This window comes from Thermobia domestica, chromosome 18 (assembly GCF_964235325.1).
Source record: "Thermobia domestica chromosome 18, izTheDome1.hap1.1, whole genome shotgun sequence".
In the NCBI taxonomy this organism is placed as follows: domain Eukaryota; kingdom Metazoa; phylum Arthropoda; class Insecta; order Zygentoma; family Lepismatidae; genus Thermobia; species Thermobia domestica.
Genome location: NC_137471.1, coordinates 19332830 through 19355212, shown reverse-complemented (window position 1 = coordinate 19355212; position 22383 = coordinate 19332830). Strand labels below are relative to the sequence as shown.

The window sequence follows — 22383 nt, the reverse complement described above, 5'->3', positions numbered from 1 at the left end:
GAGTTGAAGAGCGCTACAGACAGACAGACAGCTTAAGGATTAATATAATACATTTTCTCCGGACAGTAAATTAAAACCTACATGAATAAATTACACGCCAGTATTGAGAGAATATGTATCCAATGGATGCATGTTTAAGCTCGTTATGTTGTAATCAAGGGGTCCTGGGTTCGATTACCAGTGGGGACAGAAGTAGTTCGGATCCCAAGTTAAGCTATAAGTCCCGTACTTAGTACGTTATCATTATCCCATGGAAGGCAATGGCAAAGTACCATGGGTTCACCTTGCTCAGTTACCTTCAAGTCAAACACCTACCTTCGGGCAGAACATCACATCATAATCATAACTGAAAGAATTAAACCATTTAAAATTACGTTGTAACTTTTGTAACTTGTCATACCTAAACTGCTACTCAACTGGTATCCTAAGTTTGCAAACTCACGGCTTTTTTTCCTTGTTTGAAACATACTTTTGTGCGGGGGGAGGCAGCAATTATTTAGAGCACAGGGGCGCACAATATATAAATACGAGCTTGATAACTCAAGATCAAAAATAAAAGCATCACAGACAGAAAATCGCCTGTCAAAACGTCTACAACCAAATATAGAATTGTTATTGATTTTAGCAGTCTTTGTTTACAAAGAGCAATACTACAGAGAGATGTGTTAACCCAAGTGATCTCGATCCAAAACGAATAGAACATTTTGTTAATAACATTTTGCTTTTGCAAGCCGTAAGTTTTATAAATTCATTTTGATTTTCGTTTTTTTTTTTCTTTTTTAGAAAGCGATCATTAATTTTATTGTTTGTCATTTGGTGTAAAGTTGCATAAAATCTATTTTTATTAAATAAACCGTGGCGGATTTAGCCCGAGACCGGGCGGCGCTACTCCCCTGCAATTTTTTGAGCAACAAAAATAATGTAAGGTATTATATATATATATATATATATATATATATATATATATATATATATATATATATATATATATATATATATATATATATATATATATATATATATATATATATATATTGAAAGTTTATACTAATCTCACGATATACCTATCATCGGTTGGGTTCTGGATGGCCTCCCAGTTTTTACCTTCTAAATCCGTCACTGTAAATAATAAAAAATACCACTAAAATCAGAGATCAAATTTTCGATATGACCCCTGAGTGCTAAGTTGTGTTAAGCTACCAACAGATCGATGGCTAATAGCCTATCTAAAATATATAGATAACTCTGGTTGCCTCAACTAACCACGTAAGCAGGAAGCAGTTTATTAGAATTGAGAAAGTAATGCACATTTTTCCAACGATATTACCCAAGTAACACAGGATAGCTTACATTCGTACAAACCTTTGCTTAATACATAACGATGCAATCATTTTGAAATTCCACTTGAATGGTGAGACTTACTTCTCTTTAACTTGTACCAGCTTCTACCGACAGCCAGGCCCATAAGCGGGAAGGGGTTAGGGGGCTGCCCACTCTAAACAAAAAATGGGCCTCTTCAAACCACAATGTATCATTATGTGTTCCTTCAATTGCAAAAAAATACAGTATAGATATTTCTATGAGATCCATTATTGTGGTAATCAGCATAGCAATTGTAATTGATTGTTGCCTTTTCTGCGTTGCGTTGCTGTACGCAACGGTTGCGGAGACTGATAAGTATATGGATCAGAATATTCCTCGGATAAGTTAGGGAGACATTTGGGATCTAGAGTGAAGGGATAGGATGATAATTATCAGTATCAAATATGAGTAATTATTGATATAGTGAAGTTTAGAATTGTTACGACTTCCCCCCTAGCATATTTATGCCCCCCAAACTTTTGTGGCTAGTTGTGGGCCTGGTGGAAGCTAAATATTCAAGCTAAACTTTGAAACTTCCTTAAAGACCTAGTTAAAGAACGGGTGTTGATGACATTACAGAGAATCTGCTTGTGGGTACTTTTATTTTTTCCTGAATAATCTCATTCTGAATAATCTCTCTCCTATCTTCCAGAACTCTCTCTCTCTCTCTCTCTCTTGCTGTATTATTCTTCCCTATTTAGGTAGGGGGTGGGCTTTTTTTGGACCTGAGTTCTGGCTAACTACCTCAGGTCTATTTTCTTCTTCTATTTTTTATTGACCATAACTGAAAGAAATAAATTTGTTATTACATGATTTATAAATCACACACACATAATACATAACATACATACAGTACATAAAATACAACATTCACAAAGTCACATGTCAACTACTAATAAAACATTATTTTTTTAAAAAAATATCTTTGTTTGTTTGTTTACATTGAAACCATTTTTTTCTGTTTCACCTGTGTGTTGGTTTGTTAATTTGAATGTATTTGGTTTCCCTCCTTTGTTAAAACATTGACGATTAATATTTATTTATTTATTTATTTATTTATTTTACTTGCTTTTACTTATAAAACTTACTTGATTTCTCACCTGTTTTAGATTAATCGACAAAGTACTGATCTACTGGGTACTGATCTACAGGAATATTCAGGATACATTGAAGAGTACTAAGACTCATTAATACACAGAATATTAAGATGAAAGGAATACTTGTATTCATGATTCATATATTGGTGTGGGGCCACGGTGGCTCAGTGGTAGAGCGTTCACCTCTGGTGCTAGGGGTCCCGGGTTCGATCCCAGCCCCCGCCAAGTGAACTTTGTGGTGGACAATCACCGTGAGCGTGGGTTTTCTCGGGGTTCTCCCGTTTCCTCCCACTTTCTTCATTCTACCATTTCATTCATTATTCATCATCACCGTCTCCTTTAGCCTAACCGGCATAAGCGTGGGACGTAAAACTCACAGATTTCATTTCATGTCATTTTCATATATTGGTGTCCTGCGGATTGGCTAGATATAAAACTGATTGGTTCGACCTTTCTGGGATTTTCTAAGCTTCAGAATTCTATTGAATGCAGCGTAATTTGTTGTACTTTTTTTTTTTTTTAATAAAACATAGTATTCTAAAGCCTGAGGCACCGGGTGGTTTTCTGGTTCACCCTATGTAAAAGTCACTACTGTTTAGGACAATATTCGACACGCTAAATATGTTAGCTTGGCAGTGATCAGTCATTTAGAAATTTGAAAACTTAACTGCAGATATTTAGGCTATTGAAGTCATGTTCGACTGTAAGGCTGTTCCAGGCCCGTAGCCAGCTCAGAAATGTAGGGGGCCCGGTCGAAGTTAGAGGGGCCCGATCCAACCATATTATAGTTCATCACTATATTATAGTTCATTTGCAAGCCTACCGTGCAAATTTTAGGGGGGCAGCAAAAATTTAGGGCGGACCCGGCCCCCCTAGACCTCCCTGGATACGGGTCTGCTGTTCTAGGTTCTAATTAAGTTCCGCATTCGCTATACACTCCTTGGTGATAACTGAGTCGTCTTTAATGTTCAACGTTTATTGTTAGTTGTCACTGAAGTTTATTTTCCGTTCACTATTAACTCTTTATCAACGTTGTTTAGCATGAGTTCTGTTGGCGTCATCACATCACTTCAGAAACTATTCTTTGTGAGATACCTAATGCATTGGCCACTTCAGATATGCTTGCGTTAATTAACAACGCATCCAGTATTTGGTTTCTTTTATGCTCAGAAATGTTTCCCATTTTGCATCGTTTTAACTTGTTCGGTTCAACTCATGTCTGCTGCGTCCTATCCTGTTTGACGTACTACAATCACCTAACATATCACTAGCAACAACCAAGCGCTGAACAGAGATTGAGTGTTGCCATGTCATATAATTTACGTCTTGCATTCAGTGGCGTAGCAACTGCCCCCGCAACACCCGCAGTGCGGGGAGGGGGACCTTGAGGTATAGGAGTCCCCCGAAGTCTTGCGATGAATAAAGATTTAAAGAAGTAGAACTTCAACCTTACTTTTGTCGACTTTACAACTAGAGCCCTTCTCTATACTTTGCGGGGAGTTCCGCAAAAGTGTGCTACGCCACTGCTTGCATTACAGGTGTTTCCATTATTTTACTTGTACTTGTTCACACTATTAATGTTAGGTCAGCCTCTTCTTTTTCTTTTTCTTTCTTTTTTCTTTTCTTTTCTTTTTCTTTCTTTCTTTCTTTCTTTTTTTTCTGTAGAAAAAAAGATTTGTGCTACAGAAATCGTGTGTAATGGGGAGAAAATGTAAAGAAACATTGAGAAAGGGAAATTGCTAGTGAAAGAGAGAAATTATAGAGTTAACTATTAAAAAATATTAACTTAGAAATTTAATTATTGAATAATGATGTTTAAAAAAACAACAGAAAATTGACAATGTGCTTTGATAATTTTTGGTTACGCGAGCTTAAGGGCATACACGACGTTCAAGATTTTCGTAAAATAATGGGAAAATATTTCTGATTTTTATTGGAAGACTGATAATGATGATATTTATATCGTTTCTAAATATTTTTTCCGAAGATTAATTAATTAATTATGAAATAATTAACAATTAATTAACGATAAACTATTCCTACTTTTCCACTAAATTAATAAAGCAAGAACAGTGAAACTAAAACATATTACTCCCTACACTTTCTCTAAGAGATCTAGTAACTTTACAAAGTTTTGTTCTTGTTTACTTAACTTTTATGTGACTTTCTTTGAAGAAGTGCGCAATTCAATTACAACAATTCTCGGCAAAACAACGCGCTGCAAAGTAACACTCTTTTTTCACTTTCCGTTACACTAAGATAGTGAATATGTTTATGAATTAATATATATAGTTCTATAGCCTGAGTGTTGTCCTTTCTTTTGCAATAATTATTTACTTTTAAAATTGTACGTATTTCGAGAAAAGTAGGAATTTATTACAACATTCGATAATTTTGAATTTCCCGTCGTACGGTGGCGCCGCCATGTGAACTGTAGCCATACTTCGTCCATAAGCGTAGAAAGCATCAGTGTTACTAACCACTTGCTGCTCTTTTCTATTGTGAAGGTGGTGCGTGATTTTCTATCCGTGATAATGGCTAGAAAGAAACGACTACTGTCAAAAACGAGAAAAAGAAATAAGCAATTTAAAGCACGTCGTCTAGCGTGGAAACTAAGAAAACTTGAATGTGATAATGTACCGGTAAATGCCGTTACAGAGAATTTGGAAGATACTCCACTACAGGGAGACAATAGCCTTCGGACAGACCAAGACATCGGTGAAGAATCTACGAGCTCTTCTAGAAGTTTTCAGCAGGAAGATAGTTTTAATATGAGGTAAGGATGTTTACTTAATAGTTTATATATTTTCTACACAAAAAAGCAGATTAGAATTATGTTTCTTTCAAAACTAATAATAATAATAATAATAATAATAATAATAATAATAATAATAATAATAATAATAATAATAATAAAAATTAATAATAATAATAATAATATGCTTATTATATTACTGAGAACAGCTATGTAGTAAAATTACAGCACTACGTTATACATATCGTATGTAGACAGTGGTGTGTTCACACCGGACTCGGATATCTGTTTGAGAACTATATCCTGTCAAGAAAGTAACTTTGTATATGAACAAGTTAAATGTTCATACAAAGACTGTCACAGAATACTTTTGTACGTACAAAGGAGTTATTACGTAATCAGATTAGGAGAGAGGGCGGGTCTGCGATATGATTATTTTTTGTTGCAAGGGGAGGGGGCAACGACTCCCGAAGAAAATTTTCTGGGGGGGGCGTATAGTTGGAGCTGGTGGAATGGGGAAAAATGCAACCCCGGGTCGCAATGCTGGGTCTATACATTATACATTTTCGTGAGTCAAGGGAGGACCGTGCCCCCGTCCCCCCTTAGGGCGCCCATGGAGGGAAGGTATAAGAGCAGATTAAGTAATAAAAATAAATCATTTTAAAATTTAAATTTCGGATTGTGATTATTAATTTATAGACATTTCATTTTGTGTCTTTATGATAAAATTGGGAAAGTTTCTTATTCTCATATTGAGTTCTTTTTCCTCCACAGTACTGAAATCAAACCATTCTATGTTATCGAGCCTGAAACGGAAGTCACCAAGAAATCTGAGTTAAGTGGCCGCAGAATTGTTGATCTGGGACACGTCCTTCGGTGGTCGATGACATTACAAGATAAACACCGTGAAGTCTGCACTTTAGGGAAATTGCGGTATCACAAAGAAAGACGTGTTGGTCTCCGTAGTTATATCAATTTCAAGTGCAGGGTATGCAACAGAGAAATAGTCATTCAAGTGAAGAAACTCCCAGGTCAAAAGTTATGACAATAAATGAAAGTGCAGTTTGGGGTACTCTAACAATTGGAAGTGGTTATTCCCATCTTCAGGAGCTACTCAGTGTAATGAACATTCCATGCATGAGTAATGATCTGTTTAGTAAAACTGAACAGCACCTAGAAACGGTAAGTAATACATTTGTTTGATATGCAATAAGAATAGGCTTACAATTTCCCTCTAACAATAACTCATTCTGGAGAAAACTAGAATACTTCCTTAAACTTTATTTTGGGCCTACAACATTGTAAATTTGAACATTCAAAATTTATTATAATTACTACGTTTGCAATTGTCTTTCTAGATCTGTATTACTTACATTTCTTAAATTATAATGGAAAACTGGAATTGTAGTTCCAAAGTTTAAATTATTTTTCTACTTATTTATTTATTTATTTATTTGTATTTATTTATATGTAGTTGATTTTACATTTTCAGTAAAGACACCAAAATTGCTTCAACGCATTTTGGATTTATGTCACAAACCTTTCGACTAAGTTTGTGCTAGGAAGTCATCCTTATTTTTCTATTTCTAATTGTCTGCAGGTTTGGGCTGATAGTCTATGGTCTCAAATGAAACAAAATGGAGAAAAAGAAAGACAAATTGCAATCGAGAAGGGACATGTTGACCCCGATGGTGTTCCATACATAACAGTGTACGTTGATGGTGGCTGGAGTGAAAGGAGTTATGGTCATGGACATAATGCAGTTTCTGGAGTCAGTGGCGGCGGTTGGACGTTAAAAGTGGGGGGGGGCAAGACATGATCTTAACAATTGTATATCAATGTTAGATTTCCTGGTTGTTTCTAACACTGTTTGATGAAAGGTTGTATAACTAATAGGATACTATCTTTTTTCACTTAAAATGCTGTATATCGTATTTCTATTTTATTAAGTAAATTCATGAGAGCAATACAGGTAGGTAGTAGCTCTTTATAGTCTTAAACAACGAAAGTGTAAGAAGAGATTTGAGTTCTTGCTCATGAATATCTTAAAATTCTGTCTGGAAAATTGTGCGATCAGATTATTTAATAAATTTGCAAAACAAATAAATAGAAGGTATAATATTAATCATAGTAATGAATAATGACGCTTTGTTTTACAGAAGTTATATTGAAACTGAGAATTAATGAACAACTTATACTTTTAATTCCACACATGCCATTAAATCAATGTTTTTACTCTTAAAAAATGAAATACAATAAGTACTGCAAGCATATGCTATGACATTTAAAGAAATATGCAATTGCAATATTAGTTGCTTTGAATTGCAATTAAAACGCAATTCCTGTAGCTTTCTTAACTCCATGGGAAGACAAATATCCAATACGTATTCACGCAACGGCAAATATCATATGGCACCATATTTTTCTATGGAACAGTAATACATACGAAACCTTTACTAGGGTGTCCACATTCTGGAAAATAAGTGAAAGTCAGGGAGAGGTCAGGGAATGTATCAAGTTAAGTCAGGGAAATGGCAGATTGGTCAGGGAAAGTCAGGGAAAATCGATTTAGGTCCATTGTTCAATTACTGAATTTATGAAATAGGGTTGATTTCTTTCCTGTTACTGGATGTAAAATGTAGTGTTCTCAATAATGATATTGAAGGCGGTAGTATTCTCTGATATAGTTGTTGAAACTAATTTTCTGCGAGAAACACATATCTAAATGCATCCTGGCATATTTGCTCAAAAGGGTAGACGCTGTTCTAGAAGAATTGCATGGTGCAAAAAGAATATCTGGATAAGTGGCTGAGAACGCGAAGAAATAGTATCTCCGGCTCACAGTGAAAGCTCAGACTGAACACTCGAATGAATTCATAGCCAATGACAGAGATGGTATTCGACTTGATGAGTTTTTTACTTAGTCTTAGGAAATGGGAAGAACTTCGTTGACTTATGGTCAGTTATGAAATTGTGTTTTATCTTCTTACACGGAAACGCATTTTTTGAAAGTGGTTTCACAATAAATAAAATTCTCATTGTTGAGAACTTACAAGAAGAATCTCTGGTGGCTCAACGGATCATATATGATTCTGTGATGAGAATAGGTGGATCATCAGGATTAACAATTACAAGAGGTATGATAAATTCAGTGAGAAGTCCAATGAGACAATATCAGGTGTATTTGGAAAGGAAAAGAGAAATAAATGCTGGAGACGAGAAGAGGAGAGAGAAACGGAAGATTCAGCAACAACTAAAGGAGCTGGAGGAAGAAAAGAAAATTAACCTGCGAAGACAAGGATATTCAGATCAATGAGAAGAAAACTATGCGAGAAAGTATGAAAACAAATTTCTAAATGGGTTGCATTTAAACTGCACCAGCAAAAGTATGTGTTACATAATGTGTATGTGTGTGTGTGTTTTTTTAATAATCAGTAAAATCATGTATGAACTGTTTATTACTATAGGCAATATTATAATGCTGTGTAATTGGTATTATAATGTTTATTTTTTATACCTTAAGTACTCTGTATACTGCACACTTTCGTTTGTAACTTTACATTTTGTGTAATATGTAGGCCTAATCAATATCGACCTAATGCATATGTTTGTAAATTTACATTCCTTTGGAAAGAATATAAAAAAAGAAAAACAGGAGCGGAAGAGAACAATGCCAACTATGGGAAGTGTGGAGGCTGGGGTTTCTTTCTTTTTTCTGTATTTTTAACTTATTCAGGGGTCAGGGAAATCTGGAACTTTCGTCATGGAAAGTAAGGGAAAAGTCAGAGATCTTTTCTCCAAATTGTGTGGACATCCTGTTTACATTTCCAAATGAAATTATATAAATTAGGACGTCACTTCAAAAAAGTGGGGGGAGGGGGCAGCTGCCCCCTCGTGCCTCCCTAATCGCCGCCCATGTCTGGAGTGGTAAGTTGTTCTACCATTAACTTACAAGGCAGGGTACCCAGTAGGGATGCGCACGAGGCGAGTCGAGACAGAATTTTCCTGACAAAATTCGAGTCGAGACACAGCTCTTCCAATAGAGAAGAATACATTTTTCGAGTCGAGGCATCACTTTTACAGCACATTTTCGTTACGAGACAGCATCAAATCTTGTCTCGTGCGCATCCCTAGTACACAGGTGTAACACACCGATTGTGATACACCGGGTAATGGAAACAAAAATTCATACCACAGTAGAACGTAATCGCAGGTGGTCCACATACGTAAGATAAACAGCAACATTAATATCATTACCACACATGAATATCAACATTACATCACTACGAAAATACGCGTACAACATAACAGTAATAGTAACAATTTTGTTTCTGTGTTACTACTGCCTACACACATTTTCGTTTCCAACATCCATCTCATCGTTGTTCTCATTACGCGATATATGCAACCCACCAAGCAGTGCTGTCTCGCTGGCTGTCTATATGAACGGCGTTTGCATCCTTCCTGCGTGTTATCCCATCTTTGGGCATTGAGATAAATCTGCGTCTCTTTCGCATACGGGCAACATGCACCCAAAGCAAAAACAGGTATTTTTTGTTTTCGTTTCTTCTTTCTTCCTGCTCCTTATCACCCTTTTCGCTCATTTCCGCAACACATTGTGACAATGTTGTGCACGTGATTTGTCCATTTTCGGATGTTCTTTTCTCTTCTCATGGGTGCCTACTACCTCATTGAAATGCGTCGACTATGGATGGGTAGTATTTCGTACATTTAAACTTTTCTGATATCTCTTCTCGTTCTCGCTATATTCCACATAATCTCATTTTGACCCCATTTTTATGTCCCCATTTGACACTTTCAATGTGCTTGTTGGCCGATATATATATATAACAGGTGTCGCTTCTTTTTCGATGTTCTTTATGTCTGTGCAATCTTATCACAATCGGCGTCTTACACTAGTCTAAATTCTGTATTTTTCTAATTCCATTTATGCCATTGTTTATTATCGTGAGTTTCACAAAACTGGACAACAGTGGTTATTATCACTTCATATAGACTCTACATATCCTGTTTATTATGCAACTGACGCGAAGAGAGCCAGTGTGAGTTACCTGTAAGTAAGAATTTGTACTTCTGAAGACGTAATCCGAAACTACTTCCGGAGATGTAACTCCCACCCACCATGATTCGGAGCGATTTTTGAGGGGGCGCGGTGGCTCAGTGGTAGAGCGTTCACCTCTGGTGCTTGGGGTTTCGGGTTCGATCCCAGCCCCCGCCAAGTGAACTTTGTGGTGGACAAACACCGTGCTCGTGGGTTTTCTCGGGGTTCTACCGTTTCCTCCCACTTTCTTCATTCCACCATTTCACTCATCTCTCATCATCACCGTCTCCTTTAGCCTAACCGGCATAACCGTGGGACGTAAAACTCAAAGATTTCATTTCATTTCATTTCGGAGCGATTTTTAAATTAGCAATAAATTATGTAACTCTGATTATTAACAAAAACGCTAGTAACTGGCGAAAATATGCAGTATTATAGTTTGATATTACAGCTTTATATGAGTACGAAGAAAGAAATTATGATTCGTGCTACAAATATACGGTACTATCACCTTCTAGTGCGAAAATTCTTGTAATAGCATACTGGTATATTATAAAAATTATTATTGTTCCCACCATACTATGGTACCGTATGTATATAACAAGAACCATAATTTTCTTTCTCTTTGCTCATTAGAGCTGTAATATGGAACCATAATACCAAATATTTTCGCCATGCTGCTGTAAGTTGCAAAGTTAAGAATTATATGACTTTTATTACATACCAGTTTCGGACTAGTTTTCGTATCTTTCCTAATTCTTTTAATACCAATGTATCCATGTGAGGTCTATTAGAGAGAAGTCAATAATAATAATAATAATAATAATAATAATAATAATAATAATAATAATAATAATAATAATAATAATAATAATAATATAGGTATAAACATTTCATTGATATGGAGAAACAAGTGTTCGGCTGGTTTTTACGCAAATAAAAACAGCCTCACTCCAGTAACAGTTTTAGCTAAGGCTTTGCTCAATATACAGCACTCAACAAATAGGGACAGAAAACTCCTTTTCTGGCCTAGTCAGACACAAAGAAATTGTTTTCAAACCCGGAATAAATGCTTAGTGACGTCACAAACTATTACCTACTGAGGAGGCGTCCTTTCTCAACGAGGTGAAGAGGGGGAGAAGAGGGCGTCTTCTCTTTTGGGGGTGGAAGGTGGCTGACCTCTTGACAAGCTATTCACTGACATTGTAACTTTCAAGGAAAGGTTTCTTTGTTGTGTATTTTTAGGAGATCCTCGCGAAACGATGAAGTCCAAACAGCTGCCACGAAGTAAATCTAAGAGCAGAGACCTGTTTTCTAGTTTCTGTCACAAACGCGGTCAGATAAATGATTCCATCATCTTCGGTATTACATTGAAAAGTAAAGTCTGAGCTACTTTCTCAGTGATGGGGTTACGCGGAAAGCTTTACTACCTACATGGGCTTTTGAGACACGGACATAATAATAATAATAATAATAATAATAATAATAATAATAATAATAATAATAATAATAATAAAATTTTCAAAGGAAAACATGATATCCAGTTTTGCAGAATAATTTCTGTAACTAATTTTTATTGTTTATTTATAAAGGACATTTTAGATTGTCCCTTCGCAATAGGAAGCTATGAAGGAAATAACTGAATATGAGTAACATTAGGAAGAAAGAAAACATCAATGTTTAACTGTTGTCAGTGTATTTGACAAAACAATGAAAAATGTATGTGACTGACTTCCTGTAGGCTAATTATACGGGACATCGATAAAACGGGCCAGTATTATATACATACTTACTTCATGCCAGACTCAGTGTGCGAGGACATTTTACAAAGGAGATAAAGTGCACATCCGAGAAAATTAACATGAGGAAATTCAAACTTATGGAAGCTATCTAATCCTGCACAGGAAGATTCCCCCCTCCTTCCTCCCTGATAATTCTCACACCGGTCGTACTATTTTAAGAAATACAACCTGACGAGAAACGTTCAAAATAGCGTCTGTTTTTAAAATTTTCTGGGAAATCCATCTGCTGTTGCAGTGTGCCAAAAGGTATATTTATTTCTCTTGGATATGTGTATTTTCTCAGGATTTTTTCCAAGTAGATACCACCTTCTTGAGAGGGTCGATATATATCATGTTTTTTTTTTTTTTTTTTAGAACTAGATAACTGCCGTAATTTTTAACGGGTTAGAACCAAATTTGGCGTAAAATTTAGTTGCATACATCTCGCGTACGGAGGAAAACGAGTATATTAGAAATTCGCCAAAATGAGATAAATCGATGTTTGATATCTATAACTGGTTCCCTACTTTGGTCCAATTTTTGTAAGTTAATTCTAAACCTGAATTGAATAATCAAGTCTTGAAAATTATAGTATATGTGGTTCACTATATATCAGAGAGGGGAAAAAAGCATGTTCTGAAAAACGTACTGTTTTCTGACATACTGTTTTTCCTGCACACGCTACATATATCTTGGACAACGGGTGGAACTTTTTATAAATCGTAATTTTTACATTTTTTTAACCGACCGGAACCAAACTTGGCACAAAAGTGAGTAAGTATGTACAATATCTGAGTTAAATGTGAGAATCAGCATGATCCAACAAACCAAAATGACAGTCGTTTGGCATTTTAAAAGAATTATGTGTCTTCTATAGCCCTGTGCTAAAAGGAGTATTATAACCAATAAAACGGTGAAATATGTTTCACATAATTTTAAAACAAGAAATATGTATATAGCCGCACACATTCTGTTCTTTATACTTTTTCTTCTTCTTTTAGACATTTGTGTTAAATTGTAATGAAGAGTAATATTGTACTTTGTATATTGTAAAATATTTCCAATATAGGGTCTATAGGAAAACTAATTTTTATATTTCAGGCATGCGTTGTTAGAAAAGCGACGAAGCAACTGTTATTTGTTGGAGTGAGGAAAAAATATTATTCAGTGTGCGCTTCAGCTGAATCTAAGAAAAAACAGCCAAGCAATCACAAATGCTACAAAAATTGGTCTTCATCTTCCTCGTCAATGGAAGCTGACATTATAGTTGAAGCTTTCCAAAAGAGCGAAGAAATGCATGGCGTTCGTTATAAGAAATTCATTGCGGATGGGGACTTAAGTGTTCATGCAAGAATTATTGAAAGAGTTCCGTACGGGCGCTATGTAACCAAAGTGGAGTGCGCCAATCATTGTGTCAGGATTCAATGTCCTTGAAAGTTGTTCGAGGATTTTCTCGAATCATTTGTTCCACAGCGGCAATGTTTTCATCTGACACAGCTGTTGCCGGACGTCCAGCTCTCTCTTCATCTTTAAGCGATGTCCGGCCTCTTCTGAATTCACCAAACCACCGAAAAATTGTAGCACGGGAAGGAGCAAAGTCCCCAAATTCCCCCTGCAAGTGGTCAAGGCTTTGTGTCTCGTTCAAACCACTTTTGAAATCGTAAAGGATCATTGCCCGAAAATGTTCCATTTCGAGCTCCATTCTAGACAGCCGAATACTGCTCACATCAACAAACAAGTGAAGGCAATACGGCCACGTCGATAAGCGAGGCAAGTTGAAACTTGCTTCGCTTCTTCGCTCTGGATACCATTACCGAACGCAATTGTTGGAATTCAAATACTGTACCACAACAATGCGTATCTCAAAACTTTCGTAGTGACCCTCGTACAGTGTTGGGTAAGTTACTTGTAAAAATGTAACGCGTTACAAGTTACTTTACTTTCTCTTAAAATGTAACGCGTTAGTAACGCGTTACTTGCCTAAAAAAAGTAACTGTTACTTTACTTCGAAAGTAACGCGTTACTTTTAGGTCCGAAACTTTGAATATGTGAAAAAATCTTATTACTTCAGTTTTCCGTACTACTATTACTACCGCTATTATTATTATTATTATTATTATTATTATTATTATTATTATTATTATTATTATTATTGTTATTATTATTATTATTATTATTATTATTATTATTATTATTATTATTATTATTATTATTATTATTATTATTAACAACACTGTGTATAAACATGAAAGATAGACGGTTTATATATGAATACTATAAAAGTAGTTGATTGCCAACCTCGGAAGTCGTGAAGTCTAGGAGTCAAGGACATTGTTCACGAGCTTCTGAATTTGGGTTGAGGGTCTAGGTTGAGTATTCGGGCTCGAGCCAAACATTGTTAAAAATTATATGGCACTGGCCAAATATCTTCAAAACTGCTCGGCCCAGGTTTAGAATTGTCAACGACTCGAGCATATCGGCTCACAGCTCATTCACTATCGACCCAAACCGAGAAGTGAGCTGAGCCAACAGCTCACCCAATCAAGTCGGCTAGAGCCCTTCACTAAGTTGAGTCGAACCGAGCAGATGGCTCATCCCAACCAAGCCAGCTCAAGCCGATGGTTCACACCAAGCGAGCCGGCTCGAGCCATCGGCTCAGTTAAGCCGAGCCGAGCTAAGCTTGTTATAAAAAATGTCTTGTAGTCTCGCTATCGAGATGAGAGGAGATGCGAGCAGTGTCCCCTCTCGTGAGCAACAGTAAAAGTATTCCATATTGCTGCTTAGCTTACATTTCTCATGGCTTTCGCTTTCCAGTGTAATCAGGCCATGGTTTCAAAACGAGTTAAAACGAGCGAGCCATTTATCAAGCTCGACTCGACTCGAAACTCGACGCCAAAAACAGTGAATCGGCTCGGAACTCGACTCGAGAATATTACTATTGACTCGACTCGAAACTCGACTTGGATTCGAGTCGAGTTTTAGCTTGACTCGTGCCCATCCCTATGCGTTAGAAAAAATGGTTGCTTATTATTATTCTGTTAAACTAATTATATGATAAAAACAATGTTGCTATGTAAAATTAAAAATACAGAATATAGAGAAACATTACACAACTGACAAAATGAGAACACATGAACTGGGGGTGAATCAAAATTTGCTAATAACTCTAAAATCGATACATGCTTTTTAAAACTAGTTGTTCCAAACTCTAATCAACGGGACTTTAGAATATGCAAACTGATCTAAAAGAACTCTAATATTACATACTATCAACATTACATCAACAAAGTAGGCCTGCTCATCAGAACACAGTTTATTCATATTAATTCCTTAATGAATGTCGTTAATTATGGTACCCTAGTTGTTGATAAATATTTCCCGCCGGGGCACTATTTTTAAATTCTGTTCACTATCATCTTCAGCTTTTAAGAAAAAGTATTCTTTCAAATGTTCGAACAATAAAATATTTTCGTTCTCCATCTTTATAAAAACAACACCAATCAAAGTAAAATAGACTTCCAGTACCATTGCACTCGTAGTTCACTCACTGAATGTATTGATTTGGAACTGTCAAAATCTAAGACAAAATCTTCCAGGAGCTTGCAATCAGTACACGTGATTTCCCTGAGGCTGTCCTCATCTTCCAAAAACAGCAAGTGGCACTATATTTTGTTATGTAAATATTGTAGTTACTCACTGCCATCGTTCATGCTCCATTGTTCCATTCTGAGAAATTCACTTACAGGAAGGAAACATTTTTTTAAAAAAATATATATATACATTGTAGTTACTCACTGCCATCGTTCATGCTCCATTGTTCCATTCTGAGAAATTCACTTACAGGAAAGAAACATTTGTTTCCGAAAAAAATATACATACAGTATATTGTAGTTACTCATCCGAAATGTAACGCGAAAAAAGTAACGCAAACTAGGTACGTTACTTAAAAATTTGTAACGCATTACCGTTACAGTTACTTTGGAAAAAATGTAACGCGTTACTAGGAAACGTTACTTAAAAAGTTACGTTACTTCCCAAGACTGCCCTCGTATATGTATATATAGAGAGAGGGAAACTTGAATAAAACGGAAATTTCCCCCGGACCAGCCCCTGAAATCATGACTGAATAGGAGAAACCGGGATATTCTCTAACATTGAGGTAATGCCAAACACCCAAGTTTACACCGAAGGAAACTTGTAAGAAAACAGGTGATTTTGCTGCATGCTAGCAGAGAGACCTGAACAAGTGTAGCATACATTTGATGACAGTCAATTGAGTGGATTATCAGGAGGAAGATGTTTTGTTGTCTTTGTCGATTCACTTATGAAATTGATTCAATAATCTGCGCAACGTAACTTGGCTCTTCTCTTATCTATATTATTACAGATAAGACTATATATTTCCCTATATTTGAGCATTAGTTTTTTTTGTAATCTTACTAGCCAGTATGCAGTCAACAATTAGTTTCAATTTTAACAATAAAATGACACTTCATGGGGAAACGACAGACAGGATGTTCACCATTACCTGGAGTGTTCGGGATTGCCCAATGGTGTGAAATAAATTATCAAAAATTTTTAAATAGTTTTTCCTTATTGAAATGTAAGTAATACGTTAATGAAATTGGTTTGGGAAATACATCATGTCTTGGTATTGAGTGTTATTAGCTTTGTTAATTAGAATAGTTTACTATATTTATTATTTTTAGAATTATTTCTTCATTATTTCATAGTAATCCTATTTTACATATCTGATCTTTCATCATAGGCTGCATTTTTTTCTCTGTGTGTGATTCACAGAGTGTTTTACACATTTATTTAGCCTAGTAGCATTCATTAGCAGTTAGCTAATTTTGTTCAGCCAATTAACCGCATTTCAACACTGGACTAATAAAGAATACTGTCTTTGAGAGAAAACATAAATGCGTATATATGTGATTTCTACAGTTCAAAATAATGTTTTCATTTTAATGAATATTTTCCTTAATGTACCGTTATTTCTGAATTTATTTCATAAGATTGCATTTCTTTAGCCTATTATTTATTGATTTCATGTGTAATAATTTCAAAGATAATGAGGTCTGGACACATTTATCATTAATTTGAGTTATGTTTGTAATTATAATTCCTATTAAAGTTTTAAAATACTAAATTACAGTATAATTTTAATGTATTTTAATGCATTTCCCTTCATTCGCAAAGGAAAGTTTAAAGTAAACAGTATGTTCGGGATTACCCCGACCACTGGGGCAATCCCGAACATATGAACATTTTTAAAACATCTCACTGATTTATTGAAAAATGTTATTTTTGACTTTCCTCTGCATTTTAGTAGAAAGGAAAAGCTCCAAGCTTTCTATACACAAGAAATGTTAATGTTTTATCTCTAAAAACAAAGGAGTTATTTATAATCAAAGCTTAAGTGTTCGTGAATACCCCGGTCTCCCCTACATACATACATACGGATACACATACATACTTTACTTTTATTATTCCCCTGTAACTCCCGTAGAGATGACTGGGGTGTCTTACCCCCACAGCGTTTGGATATATATATATATATATATATATATATATAGACAGAGAAAGAGAGAGAGAATATGCTTTGTGAATCCCCCCTTGACGAGTTTCTGGCTACGCCTCTGGACCCTTCAGGCATTTCGGTCCTGTGCTATTCTTGTCATCTTGACGTAAGTATTGCACTAGGGATGCGCACGAGACGAGACGAGACGAGACAGGATTTTCCTGACAAAATTCGAGTCGAGACACGGCTCTTCCAGTAGAGAAATATACATTTTTCGAGTCGAGACATCACTTTTACAGCACATTTTCAAGACGAGACAGCCATAAATCTTGTCTCGTGCGCATACCTACAGTGTATATTGCACATATAGGTAGATATTCTGTGTAATGTGATTTACATTGGAAGATGAAAATATTGGTTTTAGTTCCATATGCAATAATTCTATGTGCATCGAAAGTTTTTTTTGACTCGTTTTTCTTATAAGGGGGCGCGGTGGCTCAGTGGTAGAGGGTTCACCTCCGATGCTTGGGGTCCCTGGTTCGATCCCAGCTCGCGCCGTGTGAACTTTGTGGTGGACAAACACCGTGCTCGTGGGTTTTCTCGGAGTACTCCCGTTTCCTCCCACTTTCTTCATTCCACCATTTCACTCATTTCTCATTATCACCGTCTCCTTTAGCCTAACCGGCATAATCGTGGGACGTTAAAGTTTCATTTCATTTCATTTCGTATTTCTTATAACTAATACTACCAATAACATCTACTTTGTGGTGTACATCATCGCACAGCAGTGGCGTAGGGAAGGGGGGCCCAGAGGGGCCGGGCCCTCCCAAAGAGGTCCGACAATGTACTTTGATGTTTGTATTTTTTTATGTATTTTTATGTTTATATATTTTTTGTTTGTAATGTTTCTATATGTACCTATAACAGCACTTTTCCCCCACCCAAACACACATCCTGGCTACGCTACTGTCGCAGAGCAACGATGTTTATCAGACACTATGCATCGAAGAAAGACTTTTATAATGGAAAAGAATTCTGAAGTCACCACCATTTTCTGAACAAGACACAGCATGCTGGACTCACTCACTCTCCTCCTCGTTAGTGGTAGCACAGGAACAATACAAGACTCATAAGTTCGTAACAATTCGCATGCCATTCATATACTTTTACGCACGCAGTCTTCCTATTCTTTACCACATGCTTTGAAACCAGAAACCGGTTCCGGTTCTCCTTCCCAACAACGGGAGAGGGAGTGGGAAAACAAATTACTTTGAAATGTATGTTGTTTCAGAAATCCGCATGTGTTTTTGATCAACACTCGACCGTGTTGGTGGAAAGATTTCAAGATTGCAACGCTTAGCTTTTTACTCCTAAGACATTTTGAAAAACTTTTCAAAAACGCCACAGAGTGCGCGGTCAGTCCGCGATGGCATTGCCCTCTTTAGAGAGCGCCACAAAGTTCGTGTTCCTGGAAAAACTTTAAAGCGATGGAAATCGTTTTCTTATTTAATGCTATACTTTGTTATCTTCCCCTTAGTATGTTTTTATCTCGTACAGAAAAAAATTGCCCCGCTACTTCAGTTCAAACAAGGACCACTAGATGTCAGGAGAGTGCTCTAATCAACTGCGCCATTGCCACGTATAATTTTAGATTTTCGTCAACAGATGGCAGAAGCAATCTAAAACTATGTGAGGAATTCAATTGAAGAAACGTTGAACCGTGTAAAATGTTTATAAACTTGATTGACATTTTCTATTTTCCTCCAGTCAGTCCTAGGAAATATTTTAGAAGATAAATGTATCGTTTGGGGTTGAAATCGGTCAGAAATAAGAGGGTAAAGTCAACTACCCCATGTTGAGAGTTTCACCCTTCCAATGTGACTTTCATAGAACTTTTACTCAATTAGAACGCAATATGCTGTATGTTCTCTTTTAGGCTCTTTTGATTATTGCTTGGAGTTGAAATCATTCAATCATAACTAGAGAAAAGAAAAGGGATAGACAAGGTGGGGCGCTCGCCCGTCTCCCCCTAGAGGAAATTATACTTCGGAATATCGAAAACCCAGTAGAATTTTTACAATAGTGGCAGCAAAATTTGAAACTATATTTGAAATGTCGCTTATACTTGCCCCCATTGGAAACCACAACATGGACGCCCTTAGGGAAAGATCACCCCAACATTTAAAGTTAATTACTAACGTGATAAGATGAGAAACTAATTTTCAACAATAGCATTGTTTTTTGTTGTTTTTTTAAATTAATGTAATAAAGTGTATATAATTTGTTAGAGGGTTCACAATCATTCTTATTGGTTCAAGTGATCATGAACAAACTTTAATTTGTAAGTTTTTGTCAACTTTTATAAAAATGTTCAACGATATCTATTTTTTAAAAAAATGTTTGATTTTGATGTAAAAATAACGTAAATTTTATTTGAGCCTTCGCTGTCAACCCCATTGATTAGGGCAGAGTCGGATTTAGGTTTGGTGGGGCCGTAAGCAATTGAAGGCAATGGGGCCCTTTAAGTATCAAGATGAACGTAGGCACCCTATATACAGAAATGAAGAAACTAGTGATGTTTTAAGAAGAAGGCTAGCAGAAGGAGCCCCATTATTTACATCATATGAGTCCACACAACTCGAAGACTGTTGCTGTATATAGATTTTTTTCTTATGCTTTGAAAGTGTACATCCAGCTGTTTTCTTTAATTTTTGGGTCTCCTAAGATAGTGCGGCCCTAAGTTATACCTTGTTTAGCTTATACGTAAATCCAGAACTGGATTAGGGTTCAGACTGGGCAAAAATGACGGCTGGATTCCCATCCCCCCTACAAACTTTTTTTTTTTAAGTTACAAAATGGATTTCTTAAAAATTCTTCGATTTATAGGAGACTTATGTGTTTTGTTTGAGACTTAATACTTTGCTAGTCCTATTATTATATAATTTTGAGGACGATAGGAGAGAGGAAAATGTCGTAATCATGAAAAAATAAAAAAAAATCGAGCTTTCAACAGATTTATACGTTTCATAACCTCTATGTATCGTAAAAGGGAATTTTTAAACGTTCTACTGACTGTCTTTTTGTTTCTGTTTTCGACCCGATATATGTACAATCCCCTAAAGATCAGAGGCTATACGTCTTAGGACCTTTCCAGGACCAACAGAGATTTCAAGAAAATGGTACACATTTACGTTGGTGGCCCTAGTACCACTTCTAATTGTCACAGGGACATGAACTATACCTCGTTGTGAAGTATATGGACCACAGATTACAACGAGCTTACTTTTATGCCCCTCTCCTGTGCTAAACCCGTAGAAGATTATTTTTTTAAAAATAGATTTTCTTGTTTTCGGAAATTTATGAGAAGCTGACAACACTGTTACTTCTCGTATACAGGAAAAAATATTTTCCTGTGTATGCCAGACATTCAGTACAATCATGTAAAAAAAAAAAAAGAAAAAGAAAAAAAGAAAAGAAAAGAAAAAAGAAAAAGAAAATGAAAATTGGAAGTTCAATATCAAGTGAAAAAAAGATTCCGAACGTGGTTTCTACGAGAATCACCCTGTACATATTTTTTCGAAATATTTTGGTCTATCCTAACGTTAGCTGCCCTAGCTTTGCCCCTAATAGTCACAGAGATATAAGCCATACCTCGTTCGAAAGCTTATGAGACACAGATTTCAAAGAGGTAACTTTTGTACCCTCCGTGCGTACGACAAATAACAGTGTTGCCATAGCTCTACAAACTTCAAAAAAGTGTATTTTCTCAATTTTTTTTAAATTTCCTCTACTTATTCTTTTACGGATTAGACACAGGAGACACGAAAATTACTTTGTTGGAATCTGTGTTTGTAAGCTTTTTAACGAGCTATTGTTCATGTCTCTGTGACAATTAGGGGCGTCGCTAGGGCTGCCAACGTCAGGGTACATCCACATATATATTTTTTCTCCCTTGTTATTATATTTCTTTGCCTTTTATTTTTTTATATGATTGCTTCGAGTGTCTGGCGTACATGTGACATTATCTTTTCCGCGTACAGCAAATAACAATGTTGCCAGCGTCTCAAAATTTTCAAGTAATATTTTTTTTATAAGAAAATATACACTGAAAAAAGGGAAATTCAATACCCCTCCTATTCACCCCTCGTAAGCCCAATGGTCATACACAGGGTATCATTAGTTATTATGTTCATTTATTTTTATTGATACCGTTACTTATGCTTGTAGCTTCTTTGAGGTGAGAGTTTCCCTTCCCCCAAATGCCGAGGGGGAAGGGGAACTAAAAACATCCAACTTTGCCCATAACCTTCCGCTGCAGGATCTCCGATGTGCATGAAATGGTATCAACAGATAAAATGGACTGACATGATTTTTGATTGGATTGGATTTGATTTGACTTGACTTGATTTGATTTGATTTGATATGACTTGACTTGCTTTGATTTGCTTTGATTTGACTTGACTTGATTTGATTTTTGACTTGACTTGCATTGATTTGACTTTATTTGATTTCACTTCATTTCATTTGATTTGATGTTCAGTTTAGGGTCTCTTTCAGCACCGAGACTATATGAGACGTGGACCTACAGCTTAAAGTGGGATCTGAACCACATGAGCTTCTAATACTACTACTACTACAATTCTACTACTATTATTACTGCTACTACTACTATTACTATTATTAATAATACTTCTAATCAGGGTTGGCTGGTTTAAACCAGCTGGTTTTTAAAAAAAATGGTTTAAACAAAAAAAAAAAAAGAACGAAAAATGCTTTAAATTGTGTGATCTTCATGGTGACGT

General features: G+C 36.0%; 1 protein-coding gene across 1 annotated transcript; it reads left to right on the top strand.

The window, feature by feature from the left end:
* Positions 1-6003: 6003 nt before the first annotated feature.
* On the top strand, positions 6004-13491 carry LOC145675031 (uncharacterized). Its single transcript, XM_081745398.1, has 3 exons — positions 6004-6396; positions 6815-7012; positions 13159-13491. Exons 1-3 carry the CDS (start codon positions 6205-6207, stop codon positions 13489-13491), a joined length of 723 nt encoding a protein of 240 aa, XP_081601524.1. The 5' UTR covers positions 6004-6204.
* The last annotated feature ends 8892 nt before the right edge of the window (positions 13492-22383 follow it).